The 14,035-nt window shown below is 56.7% G+C and overlaps 3 protein-coding genes across 8 annotated transcripts; all 3 read right to left on the minus strand.

The window, feature by feature from the left end:
- Window positions 1-58: 58 nt before the first annotated feature.
- SCO2 (synthesis of cytochrome C oxidase 2) lies at window positions 59-1,925 on the minus strand. Of its 5 annotated transcripts, none has more exons than XM_070411364.1 (3): window positions 1,815-1,925; window positions 1,182-1,267; window positions 59-898 (listed from the first exon to the last, which is right to left on the minus strand). In XM_070411364.1, the coding sequence occupies exons 2-3, from the start codon at window positions 1,193-1,195 to the stop codon at window positions 85-87; spliced, it is 828 nt and encodes a 275-aa protein (XP_070267465.1). In that variant the 5' UTR covers window positions 1,196-1,267; window positions 1,815-1,925; the 3' UTR covers window positions 59-84. The 5 variants fall into 5 exon arrangements, with proteins under 5 accessions (XP_070267465.1, XP_070267464.1, XP_070267467.1 ...); XM_070411363.1 differs by having other exon boundaries at window positions 1,808-1,925; XM_070411366.1 differs by having other exon boundaries at window positions 1,838-1,918.
- A 164-nt stretch (window positions 1,926-2,089) lies between these two features.
- On the minus strand, window positions 2,090-6,091 carry TYMP (thymidine phosphorylase). The gene is made up of 10 exons (XM_070411368.1): window positions 5,971-6,091; window positions 5,576-5,777; window positions 5,225-5,427; window positions 4,720-4,818; window positions 4,179-4,308; window positions 3,746-3,864; window positions 3,141-3,303; window positions 2,830-3,060; window positions 2,579-2,719; window positions 2,090-2,497 (listed from the first exon to the last, which is right to left on the minus strand). The coding sequence occupies exons 2-10, from the start codon at window positions 5,766-5,768 to the stop codon at window positions 2,340-2,342; spliced, it is 1,437 nt and encodes a 478-aa protein (XP_070267469.1). The 5' UTR covers window positions 5,769-5,777; window positions 5,971-6,091; the 3' UTR covers window positions 2,090-2,339.
- A 743-nt stretch (window positions 6,092-6,834) lies between these two features.
- On the minus strand, window positions 6,835-8,998 carry CIMAP1B (ciliary microtubule associated protein 1B). 2 transcript variants are annotated; one of them, XM_070408049.1, is made up of 7 exons: window positions 8,910-8,998; window positions 8,343-8,482; window positions 7,987-8,190; window positions 7,672-7,776; window positions 7,453-7,574; window positions 7,198-7,338; window positions 6,835-7,009 (listed from the first exon to the last, which is right to left on the minus strand). In XM_070408049.1, the coding sequence occupies exons 2-7, from the start codon at window positions 8,449-8,451 to the stop codon at window positions 6,929-6,931; spliced, it is 762 nt and encodes a 253-aa protein (XP_070264150.1). In that variant the 5' UTR covers window positions 8,452-8,482; window positions 8,910-8,998; the 3' UTR covers window positions 6,835-6,928. The 2 variants fall into 2 exon arrangements, with proteins under 2 accessions (XP_070264150.1, XP_070264151.1); XM_070408050.1 differs by lacking the exon at window positions 7,987-8,190.
- Window positions 8,999-14,035: the final 5,037 nt, after the last annotated feature.

A 14,035-nucleotide genomic window follows, 5' to 3' on the forward strand; every position in this document is an offset into this window, starting at 1 on the left:
GGCTCCTCTCCTCCATGGCCTCCCAGGGCAGCTGGTACGGCTCAGACACACACGCGGCTCCACCACACCCTTTAATGACCCAGGTCAGTGCAGGACGCTGCGGAAGGCAGCCATGTGGCGCCGCACACTGTCTGCAATCTGCTCGGCTGACCTGGCCCGGCCATAGTAGTCTGTGAAGAGGCCGTCGGGGTTGAGCAGGTAGATGGCGATGGAGTGGTCCACGATGTAGTCCTGGTCCGCGTCCTTGGGGCCGGCACTGTAGTACACACGGTAGCTGCGGCTGACCTGGGCAACCTGCTCCGCCGAGCCAGTCAGGCCCAGCAGCCGCGGGTGGAAGTCCTGCACGTAGCGGGCCATGGCAGCAACATCGTCCCGCGCGGGGTCCACAGTGATGAAGACGGGCTGCACCGGGGGCAGGCCGGGCTGGGCCTCCAGCTGCCGCACCACCTGCACCAGCTTCTCCAGTTCGTCAGGGCAGATGTCGGGACAGTGAGTGAAGCCAAAGTACAACAGCACCCACTGGCCTCGGAAGTCGGCTTTGCAGCGAGCCTGGCCCTGGTGGTCCAGCAGGCTAAAGTCTCCCTGGCCCACGGAGGCCTGGCGCAGGGCCTCTGTCCGCAGCTGCTGCTGCCGCTGCTCCTTCTCAGCCCTCATGGCCAGCCAGGCCCCACCCAGCCCTGCCCCAAATAAGGCCGTGACCAGCAGCCTAGTTCGCAGCCCAGGGCCCCGGGGCTGGCCCTGCCTGCCTGTCTCTGCAGGGCCCTGCCTTGACAAGAGCCGGCACCTCACATGGAGGGCCTCGCCTCCAGGAGTCTTCAGGAGGGTGGAGGCCTTGAGCTGAGAGAGCCCGTGCTGAGCCTTGGGCAGCTGAGCCAGCAGCAGCACAGGCCTGATGCTCCTGGAAGAGGGCAAACATGTCAGGAGCCGGAAGGTGCCTTGGCCTCCTGGGTCACCTCCCATCACTGGGGAAGTGGGTCTCCACCTGGAGGACCAAGCTGTCCCAAACGGCCACCCAGGGCTCCGCTGAGCTCAGAACCGTCTCGCCTCTGAAGGCAGAAGCTCCAAGCTTAGGTGTCATCAGAAGTCCAGCCTGTCACTGCTGTCCCTCAGGCGAGTGCCTCATTCTGCCTCCTCCCTCCCCGGCCCAGCCCCGGCCCCGCTCCAGACAGGGCAGCACTCACCTGTGTTTCAGCATCGGAGCCGCCTGAGATCAGAGTGCACGGCTGCCTGGGTTCCGGAGCACGTGTATCCGTTTGCAATGAGCCCCCTTTTCAGAAAGGAGGCCGGTGAGTCCGGCTTCAACCCTCAAAGGCAGACTCGGCAGACCGCCCCTCCCCACCTACAGCAGAACCTGGGCCACTGGCTTGCCCACCCGCTTGGAGGAAAGGTTTCCACCTGCCACAGTCGCACCCGCTTCACGTCCGGGTTTCCGACAACCGGTGGCCGAGCCTTTCTACAGGGGCTCCTGGAGGGGTGTCGGCGGGGGTCTGAGGACCCCCTCACCTGCTCAGCTGCTGCTGAGGGGCCTCCGAGGACTAACCGCTTGGCTTCCACCTTCCTCCCTCGATTCCTGGGCTTGGGCTCCGGGCTGGGTGACCTTGGGAGCGTCCCTTAGCCTCTGTACCCGCCTCCTGTACCAAATGGGCCCCACCGGCGGCGGCCCCTGCGGAGACTCCCTGAGCCTCCGGGGCGCCGTCCTCCGGGGCGCCCTCCTCCAGGACGCCCTCCACGCACGCGCAAAGCTGGACCCTGCCGCAGGCCACGCGCCGAGCACACCCCAGGCGCCTGCCCTCCCGCCCCTCCGAACCTCGCACCCAGAGTCTTCCCGGGGTCGCACCGCGGGCGATTCGCGCTGGGATGTCTGACGCCCCGCCCCGCTCTCAGGGCCCGAGGCCGGTGGCCCTCTGCCGGGTCTCCACGCTGGACTCCAGTGCGCACGCGTCAACGCGTCGCGCACGCGCGTCCGGATGGCAGCCGGAAGTGCGAGCAGAAGGTGGGGGGGGGGCGCACCAAAGGTCACGTGCCAAAAACGGGGCGGTGCTTCGGGAGTCCCGCCCCTGCTCGCGAGCGAATCAGGCGCAGACACGACTTTGCTGCGCTCGGCTTTATTGCTGCCCCTCTGCTTTATTGCTGCCCCTCGGCTTTATTGCTGCTCGGCTTTATTGCTGCCCCTCGGCTTTATTGCTGCCCCTCGGCTTTATTGCTGCCCCTCTGCTTTATTGCTGCTCGGCTTTATTGCTGCTCGGCTTTATTACTGCCCCTCGGCTTTATTGCTGCGCTCGGCTTTATTGCTGCCCCTCGGCTTTATTGCTGCCCCTCGGCTTTATTGCTGCTCGGCTTTATTGCTGCGCCTTGTTCGGCGGCAAGATGAGCTCAGAGAAGGGCGAGGGGGCGGCGAAGGGCTCGCGGTCCGAGAGCACGAGCGCCTCCTGCAGGGCTCGCCGCTGCAGGTCGCTGAGCGCGGGCGCGTCCAGGTGCACGCGGAGCCAGGGTGACCCTGCGGGCGGCGGATGGGCGGTTAGTGGCTGGGGCGGCCGGGCGGCGGGCGGGGTGAGGAGGGGCCGGGATTCGTGCTCACCGCGTTGCAGCCTCTGGCCCACGCTGACCAGCAGCTCGGCGCCCACCCCGAACCGGATCCGCTCCCCGGCGCGGCTGCGCCCGGCCCCCAGCTCGTGCAGGACGCGCGCCAGCGGCAGCGCCCGGACCAATTCCACGGTGCCTGCGGGGAGGGAGTGCTGAGCGGGTGGGCGCGTGGGGCAGGGCAAGGCTTAGGAAGGGCAGGGACCTGGCGGGAGAAGGCCTGGCGGGGGCGGGTCTGCGGGAGCTCACCGTCCTTGGGCGCGAGCAGTTCCTCTTGCTGCTGCGCGCGGGGCAGCAGCTGCCGGCGCTGCGCGGGGGTCCCGGAGCAGAGGGCTCGGGCCAGGCCCGGGTCCACACCCTGCGTCGCGAGCATCCGCTCGAAGCGGTCCCGGGCGGAGCCGTCGTCCAGCGTCGCGGCCACTCGGGCTGCGCCCTCGGCCTGGGCCTCCGCCTGTCCGTTGAGCCAGAGCAGGACGCCCCCTGCCGGCGTGGGTCCGGGGTTTAGGTGCCGCAGAGGCGGTTCTGTAGTTCCCACCCCGACACCTTACGGGTCCACTCACCGAGCCTAACGACCAGGTCCCGCAGGTCCGGTGGCCCCGCGCCGTCCATGCAAAGCAGCGCCTCCTCCACCTCCAGGGTGTGACCCACGCTGCGGCCCAGAGGATGGTCCATGGCTGTCAGAGCCGCTGCGACCCGGAGCCCCAGGCCTGCCCCGACATCAACCTTCGGAGACATGGTTCAGTGGGGCCCCTGCCCTGCATTCTGTGGGGCCGCTTGTAACCCGCTTGTTACCAAACTCCAGCCGGTGCTGCACTCCTGGGTGCCAGTTCCCCAGGAGTGAGGGGGTCCCCGAAGGTTTGGTTGTTGGAGTGCGGGGAGCGGTGAAGCAGGCCATGTGCCTGACTTCAGAGGTGGGGTCAGAAAGACCGTGTACCGCCCTGGGCCGAGGGCCATGTCAGCCTTGCTTGGTGCGGCCACTGAGTAGGGGGTGAAGGAGGACCTGGGAGTGGGGAAGCCAGGTGCTGGCAGAGGCCATGGTGACACAGGCCTGCTGAGTGGCTGTGGCTGAGGCACACGGGGAGCAGACTGCTGGGTTATGAAGGGGAGGCTGGGCCCATAGGGGGAGACCCTCCCCAGCAGAGGCTCCTTGGGCACAGCCGCTCACCAGCGCTCTAGCCAGTTCCCGGGCCTTTGCCTGGCTCGGGAAGACGGCGGCCCCTCCGAACTTCACATCCATCACCAGTGCAGACAGGTTCTCCACCACCTTCTTGCTGAGGATGGAGGCTGTGAGGGAGCAGAGGGGGCTGTGGGTACAGGAGAGCTCGGCGCTTCCTGAGAGATGCAGGGCATCCTGGCTCTCAGGTCAGGCACGAGGAGTCAGGGGCTCTGAACATGGAGGGTCAAGTCCCTCATGATGGGCGTCACCGGGCTGGACTGTTGTGCTTCAGCCAGGTCTCCCTCTTGAGTGGTGAGGGGACGTCTGCCCTGGGCTGGGGGAGGTCCCACAGTCCCCCTAGGAGAGGACCCTTTACGGTCCATCAGAAGTCAGGGGTGTTTAACATGCAGAAGGTGGACCCTGGAGTGTGGGGTCAGGTCACCTGTGATGAGTGGCAGGCTGTCAACGGTCGCTGTCACATCTCGGGCTGCATACAGGATTCCGTCTGCAGGAACCAGCTCCTTGCTCTGACCCACAATACAGCAGCCCACTCTCTCCAGCAGACCTTGCATCTGGCCAAATCCCCGTGTGTCAGGACTCCCAGTGACCTCTGGTCACTGACCCCGTCACTAACCCTGATCAAGGGACTCACCAGCCACCTTGACAAATGTCAAAACCGTGACCAGTAACTTAGGAACAATTCTGATAAGTCCTCATTGATGATTGGCTCAACCCATCAGTGACATTAGTCAATGCCCTATGGCCCATCGGGGATTTTTACCAAGTCCCTATTAATGGCTCCAACCAGAAGTCCGTTGGTAACTTTGACCAAAGTCCAATGATCAGTAAAGACACATGAATAACTTTTATGAATATCCTCATTAGTGACCCTGACTGATAACCCATCAGTGATCCTTCAGCAATTCTGTTTAATGTTTACATCAATAATCCAGGTCAGTGACTGATCAGTGGCTTCCACGTACCTGTTCTGGGCTCTGGATGACGGTGAATCCAGGAATTGACTCTAGTTTATCCAAGGTGCCTCCTGTGTGCCCCAGACCACGCCCACTGATCATGGGTACCTGTTGGACAGGGGTCCTGTGTACACCTGCACTGTCACCCCCCACCTCTTCCCTCACCTTCCCTGGTTAGGACTTTAGCTGCAGTTGGAAGTGGTAGTGGGTGTCCACCTGGTGGAGAGGGAATGGGAAAGAAATGGTCCTGGTTTGGGATTGGGGGGGGGTGCTGAGGAAGGAGGCTGGTATCTGTCGAGGGAGGAGTACCCAGCTTTTCCTTTGGGGGTCCTTTCTCGGGTTCTGAAGAGGAAGAGGCGCTAGGTAGCTTGGTCCTGTTACGGGGGCTGCTGGGAATGGGGGGGGGGCAAGGAGCTTGGGTCCTGCCTTTGGGGGCTCTTTCTGGACCAAATTAGAGGTTGGGAGCTGCCCGCCTCTGAGGCCTGAGTTTCCGGTTTGGAGAGGAGCCGCTCACCTTGCAGCCACAGGCAGCCAGGGCAGGTGCCAGGACCAGGCTGACCTTGTCACCCACTCCCCCTGTGGAATGTTTGTCCACGAGCTGCTGGTGCCAGGCCTCTGGCCACTCCAGCTGCTGCCCGGAGTTGGCTAGGGCCCGGGTTAGCGCCACAGTCTCCTCCAGATCCATGCCTTGCAGTCGGATGGCCATGAGCATGGCCCCTAAACATGGGACACGGTGGTGTAGGCAGCATGAGGGGGCTCTCTCACAGGGATGGGTTAGCCGGGGCCAGGGACGTGGTGCGGAGCCGTGGGGTGCCAAGGGTAGGAGGTCTCGCTGGAGTCAGGAATGCCCACCGGCCCCACACACCTATCTGTGCGCCCTGCGCGCTCCCGTCCACCGCGGCGCGCACGAAACTCTGAATGTCTCGCTCGCTCAGGCGGACTCCGTCTCGCTTCAGGCGGATCAGCTCCGGGAGCTGCTTGGGCTCCAGCGCTGGGCCAGGAGGGCACTGGGGCCCTCCGGACGAGACGCCACCCACTGGGGCTCCCGGGGTCGCCATTGCTCCGAGCTGCGGGGTGGGAGACACACCTGGGACCCGCCCCGCCCTGTGTTCCTCGGAGCAGCCAGGTGCGCCCGTCCCCGCCCGTTCCTTCCCCCCCCCCCCCCCCCCCGCCCCGCGCCGCCTGATCTGTGTGGCCCACGTGCGTGTCTCTGGGTCCAGCTCCCACTTCTCAGTCTCATAACGGGACCCCGGCTCCTACCTGTTCCGGACAGCGGCCCTCGCCTTTCCTGCTTCGGGTTCCTAACGGCCTCCGCCCTGTCCCTCCAGGAACTTAAGACTCCGCGGGGACAGGCAGGGGCAGTTCCCGACAGGCAGGGGCAGTTCCCGACAGGCAGGGGCAGTGAGTGCCCCACAGGGAGGGGCGGACCCGTTGGTCACTGGCTGCCCTGGACGGCAGGTGGGCGGGGCCTCATACAGAGAGGACTCTGGACCAATCGCCGCCTCGAGGAGGCGGGATGATGTGTTTTTCAAAAATTACTTACTACGTGTTTTTTGTTGTTTTTTTGTTAATCCTCACATGATATCTTTGCCATTGTTTTTCAGAGAGAGTGGGAGGGAGGGAGGGAGGGGGTGGGGAGAATCCCGCAGCTCAGGGGCCTGCCCTGGACCAGAGTCTAACCCGCGACCCCCGACCCTTCGGTGCGCAGGCCCACGCGCTAACCACAGGCCAGGGCAGGTTTTTTTTTTATTTTAAAAAATTTTTATTGATTAAGTTATTACATACGTGTCCTTATCCCCACATGACCCCCCCATCCCCCTAGGTTTTTTTTATTTTCAATTCTCACCTGAGGATATTTTTTATTGGATTTTAGAGAGGAAAAGAGAGAGAAATATAAAGTAGTTATTTTACTTATCGATGCACTCATTGGCTGACTGGTAGGTGTCCTGACTACGGTCCAAACAGCGAGCTTGGCATCGGGGGAGGAAGCTCGCACCAGCTCGTCTACCGGGGCCTGGAGACGCGGCTTTCGTTTTTTGGTTTCTTTGTTTCCGGGCAATCACAGGCCCCCCCGGACTCGACTTCCCGGACTCGCCGCCCCCCACCCCCCGCCCTTCCGCCCCCTCGCCCTCTCCGGGCCGGGCGCACAGAGAGGCGGACACCCGGCTGGTTCCCGAAGCTTTAAGCAAAGGTTTGTGGGGCCGCGCCCGCCGGCCCATCAGTCGTCCACTTCGGCCAAGGTCTGGGCCACGTAGTCCGAGTGTCGGATCCCGAAGCTCAAGCCGCCGGGCTTCCGGTACTGGGGGCCCAGGAGACGCCGCTGACCTCGCAGGCCGACCCTGCAGCTCCGCACCAGGGTCCCCGTCCGGTCTCCCCTTTGCCCGCACCCCTGCCCCGGTCCCAAACCTCGGGCCTCAGACCCTCCATCCTGGACCCGGACTCTCATCCCCCCGGGACCTGACCCTTGGCCCCGGGACCCCAGATCACCTGGTCCACTTTGTAAGCTGCGGGCCCGGGGTTCTGGCTGTTGTCTTGGGGGAGCGCCGTCCGCGGCTGCATCGTGAACTGGGGGGCCCGAGACTTGTAGATGCCGGGGTTCACGACGTGGTAGGTGCCGGGACCTGGGGTCTGCGGGAGGGGTGCTGGGCTGGGCCTCCGTTCCCGTTGTCCACTGACCCCACCCGGGCTTCCTTGCCCGCTACCCAGTTGCCCCTCCCGACGTGGAGCCCGCAGCCCCCTCACCTTGCTGAGGTCCTCAAAGAAGCTGCCCACGACGCTGCGGCCGTAGAGGGAGTAGGTGGGGGCGGAGACCTTACTGATGACTCGCGGGCCCAGGACCGGGGGCACCGTGTAGGTGCCGGGACCTGGAAGGCAGCCGGCGAGGGGGCCTGGGGTGAGCCCGGTGGCCGCCGGGTCGGGTGGGAAGGGCCTCGCAGCGGGAACGGACCCGCGTGGTCTCACCTGGGGTGTTGTGCTCCGCTTGCACGCCCCAGTTTCGGGGGGCCATGGTGTGTCGGGGCGCGCTGGGGTACGTGGCGTTGCCCGCTCGCTCCGGGAAGTACCTGCCTGTGGGGCGGACCGGGGGTGTCGGCAGAACCAGGCCTGGGTTCTGGGATTAGGGGGAACCGAGCCGCGGTTGGTCAAAACCCGTGGGGCCTGCAGTTCTTGGAGGTCCGATACGGAGCCCCGAACTTGGAGTGTGAGGGTCCCCGGGGTCGGGCTCGGGTGGGGGTTCTGGGTGCAGCCTGGCCCTGGGGAGCGGGCCGGGGTCCTGACCGGGTCCGGGAGTGAGGCTGGGCGCGGCGAGGCGCTGGCGGCCGTGGATGGAGAAGGCGGGGGTCCCGTCCCAGCCTCGCTCCGTCATGCGCGCCGGCACCAAGTAGCCGGGTCCGGGGCTGCACGAGATCTGCTGCCTGGGGAGGCGCAGGCCGAAGGTGAAGGCGGGGGCGCGGGCCCGCGAGGGGTCGTGCAGCACGTAACCTGCGGGCGACCCAGCGTCACCGGGTCCGGCCGCTCTGGCCCGGGCACAGCCTCCCGCCCCCCCCAGAACGGACCTCCGGCTCTCCAGCCCGGGGTACAGCACCCCAAGCCCTTCCTCCCACCCCACCCCGCGCAGTGACGCGCGCCGGTACCGGTGTTGGAGGGCAGCTTGTACTTGGGCCCCGGGCCCCTGTATTGCGCCGCGATGGGGCCGCGGGGCCGGTGCGGTCGCCAGGGACCGACCCAGAGGTCCGAGCCCATGGCGCGGTGGGTGCTCTACGGCCCGCAGCACCTGTGGACAGAGGTGGGGGGGACACACATCTCGGCAACTCCAGGGGCGAGTCAGGCGGGGCCCCACCCGTCTCCCAGGCGCCAGGAAAACACAGTAGCTTTCCCAGCTGGGGCGGGGCGGGGGGGGGGCTACCCCAGCTCCGGGGGTGTGTGTGTGTGTGTGTTGGGAGGTATCCCAGTTCTGTGGGGGGCGCAGGGTAGGGACCCAGCTTCGAGGCCTTCACCCCCACCCCCAAACTGAGTGAGTTTAGTGTGTGTGTGTGTGTGTGTGTGTGTGCGCGCCCACGCCAAGTTTGGACTCAGCACCACCGAAGGGAATTCCCCGGGGTTCTGGGGGGCTGGGGTGTGTTGGCGTCTGGGGAAGATGCCGGAGCAGGGGAGCGGCACCAGACCGGGCGCCTGGAGGGGTCTGAGGTTGATGCACTAACCTGCTCCTGTGGCCACCGGCTGGGAAGGCAAGTGGGTGCCCGGGCCAACTCCCAGACCCCATTGTGTCCCCTCCCGCCGCCTGGCAACCCGGCGGCCTGGCCCCGCCCCGCCCCCAGCACCGCCTCACGCTGGGCCTCTCCTGCTTGGAGCCTGGCGTTGGCCGAGGACCAGCACGCGGGCCTCAGGCTCCCCCGGCTTCATACACCCATTCCAGGACAGACAGATATTCAGATGAAAAGCAGGTATGAGAACAAAAAACTTTAATACAATCAGCAGGCTCAGTTTATTATTATGTGTAGAGAGAGCGCGTTGCATCTATTTAAGCCCATAGAATATTTGCAAAATATCATTATGTGCCAGGCCACACACACACACACACACACACACACACATGCAAATTGAATAAAGAGAAAAACTAGGACAGATGATTTGATCGTAATCCAAAGCAATTCTAAACAAACAGTAAAATGTTAAAAAACCAAGAGAACTTAAATAGTTAGAAAATTGCAAATTATCTTTGAAAAAACCCTGAATCAAAGAAAAACTCAAATATGAAGTTTCAAAGTAAAGGGTGTCCCAAAATTCACCTAAGAAGTAATTTTGATAGAAAACACAGGTTTATAATTAAAAATTGTAAATTTTTTATTGATTCATAAAGTATACAGTATAGGTTATGTATGGAATAGCATATCGGGTAAATGGATTATCATGTCGAGATAGCGAGCACCATTAACTTATTGCCTGAGCAGCCGCATTTTCGAAGAAGAATGGTCCGATGATGCCTCCAGCCCCAAATCTGCACCAAACAGTGACACGTTGTGGATGCATTTGTTTCTCAACAATCACTCGTGGATTTTCTGAGCCCCAAATGCGACAATTTTGTCGATTAACCAAGCCATCCACAACGTGTCACTGTTTGGTGCAGATTTGGGGCTGGAGGCATCATCTGACCATTCTTCTTCGAAAATGCGGCTGCTCAGGCAATAAGTTAATGGTGCTCGCTATATCGACATGATAATCCATTTACCCGATATGCTATTCCATACATAACCCTATACTGTATACTTTATGAATCAATAAAAAATTTACAATTTTTAATTATAAACCTGTGTTTTCTATCAAAATTACTTCTTGCGTGAATTTTGGGACACCCTTTATATGTAAAACTGCAAAGGTGCATGCCTTCATACTCTGCTCTATAGGACATAGCTAAAGCTGTGTTCAGAGGGAAACAAAGTCTTCCTTGATTTCATTATTAATGAAGAAAAAATTTAAATAAACATGTTACAAATATTAGAAAAAAGAACAGTCAAGTGCACCGTTCTTTAGACCCAGAAAGAATGGGTCTATTCTGCCCAGCGTGGCACTCTCCCACCAGCTCCTAGAGGAGAAAGGGCAGGAAGGAGTGTCCACTGGTCTGATGGGAATTCCTGGCCTTTGTCAAGTGAGCGCTGAGCCCAGGGTGCCAGCCCAGGAGTGAGAACCAAGATGGATTGTGGTGACTGGCCAGCTAGCTGCACCTTGCTCCCCGCCTCAGGGCAGCCTGGAAACGCAGGGAATTCACACTCCATGGGGAAGACCTTTAAAAAAATTTATTTATTGCCCTAACCAGTTTGGCTCAGTGGATAGAGTGTCGGACTGTGGACTGAAGGGTCCCAGGTTCGATTCCAGTCAGGGGCATATGCCTTGGTTGCGGGCACATCCCCAGTAGGGAGTGTGCAGGAGGCAGCTGATCGATGTTTCTCTCTCATCAATGTTTCTAACTCTCTATTCCTCTCCCTTCCTCTGTAAAAAATCAATGAAATATATTTTTTAAAAAAGTTATTTATTTACTGATGAGAGAGAAACGTTGATTTACTGTTTCACTTATGTATGCATTCATTGGTGCATACATGGTTGCTTCTTGTATGTGCTCTGTCCGGAGAGTGAACCTGGGCATATTGGGACAATGCTCTCTAACCATCTGAGCTACCTGGCCAGGGCCCAGGGGAAGAGATTTGATTGGATTAATTCTTCCCCTAAAGGACAATACTGAGAAATGATGAATTTATTTGGCCTCTTGGAGGCTGATCCCTTGAGAAGGAGCAGCTGGCACGCTCAGTACCCAGTAGTGGCTTCCTCTCCCTCTCCCTGGGGTCACAACGTAATCAAGCAGTGTTCAAAGTTTCTGCCTCAGCTTTTCTTTCCTAGGAACCCAGGCTTAGCCAATTTACTTTTCAGTCTTTATTTAATTATAAGGACATTTAAAACTATGGTCGTGAGTCCTAGCTGGTTTGGCTAGACGGACAGAGGGTCAGTCTGGGGACTAAAGGATCCGGGTTTGATTCCGGTCAAGGGCATGTACCTCAGTTGCAGGCTCCTCCTTGGCCGGTGCAGGAGGCAATCAATCGATGCGTTTCTCTCACATTGCTGTTTCTCTCAGTCTTTCCCTCTCTCTTGCACTCTCTCTAAAAATCAATGGAAAAATATCCTCGGGTGAGGATTAAAAAATAATAAAATCAATAAAAACACATTTTAAAAAAACCCAAACAATTAAAAAAAATAGCCCTGATCGGTTTGGCTCAGTAGATAGAGCGTCAGCCTGCGGACTGAAGGGTCCTGGGTTCGATTCCGGTCAAGGCCATGTACCTTGGTTGCGGGCACATCCCCAGTGGGGGGTGTGCAAGAGGCAGCTGATCGATGTTTCTCTCTCATCGATGTTTCTAACTCTATTCCTCTCCCTTCCTCTCTGTAAAAAATCAATAAAATATATTAAAAAAAATAAAACGATGGTCATAGGTTTTCAGGAAATGTGGTTTTAGTTGTATCTGTAGTTTTCGATACACAACATTCTTATTGTTATTAATTTTTAAAAATATTTTGGCTATTAAAAATGAAACTATGAGCATCTTTGTGCAGGTGTTTGTGTAGACATTTAGTTTCTCTGGGATAAATGCCAGGACTCTATTGCTGGGTGGATGGTAACTGTATGTTTGTGTTTTAAGAAATTGCCAAACTTTTCAGAGTGATTGAACCATTTTGACGTTATGCTGCTGAGAGTCACCCACATCAAACTGGAATCGAATGGGTGACCTCTTGGTTCATGGGTCGATGCTCAACCATTGGGCCACACAGGCCGGGCCTATAGTACAGTTTTAAAATAGCCCCTTCTGTAACCTTGAGATGTTATTTTGGAGGATGGTATGCATAGCACCCACCACCAGAGGGCGCTCTGTATACACTGCGCCACCTGGCCCCTTCCTCTTCCCACTGAAGGTAGTTCGTTTAGTTTTAAGGTTTATCATCGGGGAAATATTTTGTAATATGTGGCAAAGAAGAGATATCATTTTCCTTTTGATGTACTTTGTTCTTACTTTTCATAAAATTTAAAACAAATACATATGGTGTGTATGACTTCTACCTTCAACATTATTACAGGAGGCCTCCTCCTCCTCCTACTCTGGTACCAAATACTTCTAAATAAAACACTTGATTTTTTTTCACAACTGTTATTTCTTGCTTTGCTTATTAATAAATATGGGTTGTTGATGCTGACCTAATGATTCTTAATTTATAAATTGTTTCGACATGAGTCTAGACGTTCCTTCCTGCTTTAGGTGACTTAGCTGAAAACAGACTCATCTGGACAGAGCCAGTCTGCGAAGAGACAGCAGGCCTTGACTGAGGTCAGTGTCCTGTTGCCAGGACCCTTGTATGCACACCTTAGCTCTCAGGGAACACACTCCTGAGGGCTGTTCCCAGGCCTGAAAATTCTTTAATGCATTTCTTGACACTAGGAAAAACTAGATATGCCAAGTCCCTTTGGTGGGAACATACAAATGTATGTGATCAGTGCTCCTGGTCACCCTCGCTGTTGGGACCTTACATGGTTCCGTTAGAACATCTACGACTGGCCTATGATGCAGAATAATGACAGTTTGAGGACTGGGTGATAATATTTGTCATTTTAACCATTTGTAAGGGCACAATTCAATGGCGCTAAATACATTCACAACACTGTGTATCCATCACCACTATCTATATCCAAAATTTTTTCATCATCCCCAATGTAAACTCGGTACCCATTAAACAATAAGTCCTTCTCTCCTCCCAGTCCCTGATAATCTCTAATCTACTTCCTGTCTCTATGAATTTGACTACTCCAAGTACTTCATTTAAGTGAAATCATACAGTGAAATCATTCTCTGTCTGGCTTATTGCACTTAGTATGCTGTGTTCAAGGTGAATAGCTGTAGCACGTGTCAGAATTTCCTTCTTTTTTATGGCTGCTTCAACTTATGTACATGCCACAGTGTGTTTATCCCCCTGTGGATGGACATTTGGGCTGTTTCTTCTTTTTGACTATTGTGAATGAGCAGAGCTATGAACATGTGTGTACATAAACACATTTGAGTACTTGTCTTTAATTCTTTTAGATATATGCCTTAAATTGCTGGGTCACATGGTAGTTTTATGTTTAGCTTTATGAAAGCTTGCCAAATTATTTTCCACAGTGGCTGAACCATTTTACATTCCCTCCAGCAATATGTGAGAGTTCAAGTTTTTCCACAGTCCTGCCAAAACTTTTTTTAAATAGATGTTTTTATTTATTTCAGAGAGGAAGGGAGATAGATAGAAACATCACTGATGAGAGAGAATCATTGGTTGGCTGCTTCCTGCACACCCCCTACTGGGGATCGAGCCTGCAACCCCGGCATACGCCCTTGAACGGAATCGAACCCGGGACCCTTCAGTCCGCAGACTGATGCTCTATCCACTGAGCCGAACCAGCTAGGGCTTGCCAACACTTTTACTTACTATTTTTAATTTATAGCCATCTTAGTGGATGTTAAGTGGTACATTGTTGTGGTTTAGATTTGCATTTCTCCAATGACTAATGATGTTAAGCATCTTTTCATATGCTTACTAGTCATCTATATATTTTCTTTTGAGAAATGCCTACTTAAGACCTTTGCCCATTAAAATATATGGGTTGTGTGTTTTTGTTGTTGAGGTGTTAAGAGTTCTTCATACATTCTGTATATCAGACCCTTATCAGATATATGATTTGAAAACATTTTCTCCCATTCTGCAAGTTGTCACTTTTAAAAATCATATCCTTTGATGCACAAAAGCTTTATATTTT

This window comes from Myotis yumanensis, unplaced genomic scaffold (assembly GCF_028538775.1).
Source record: "Myotis yumanensis isolate MYYU_CA2020_CCGP unplaced genomic scaffold, mMyoYum1.0.hap1 SCAF_3, whole genome shotgun sequence".
Taxonomy (NCBI): domain Eukaryota; kingdom Metazoa; phylum Chordata; class Mammalia; order Chiroptera; family Vespertilionidae; genus Myotis; species Myotis yumanensis.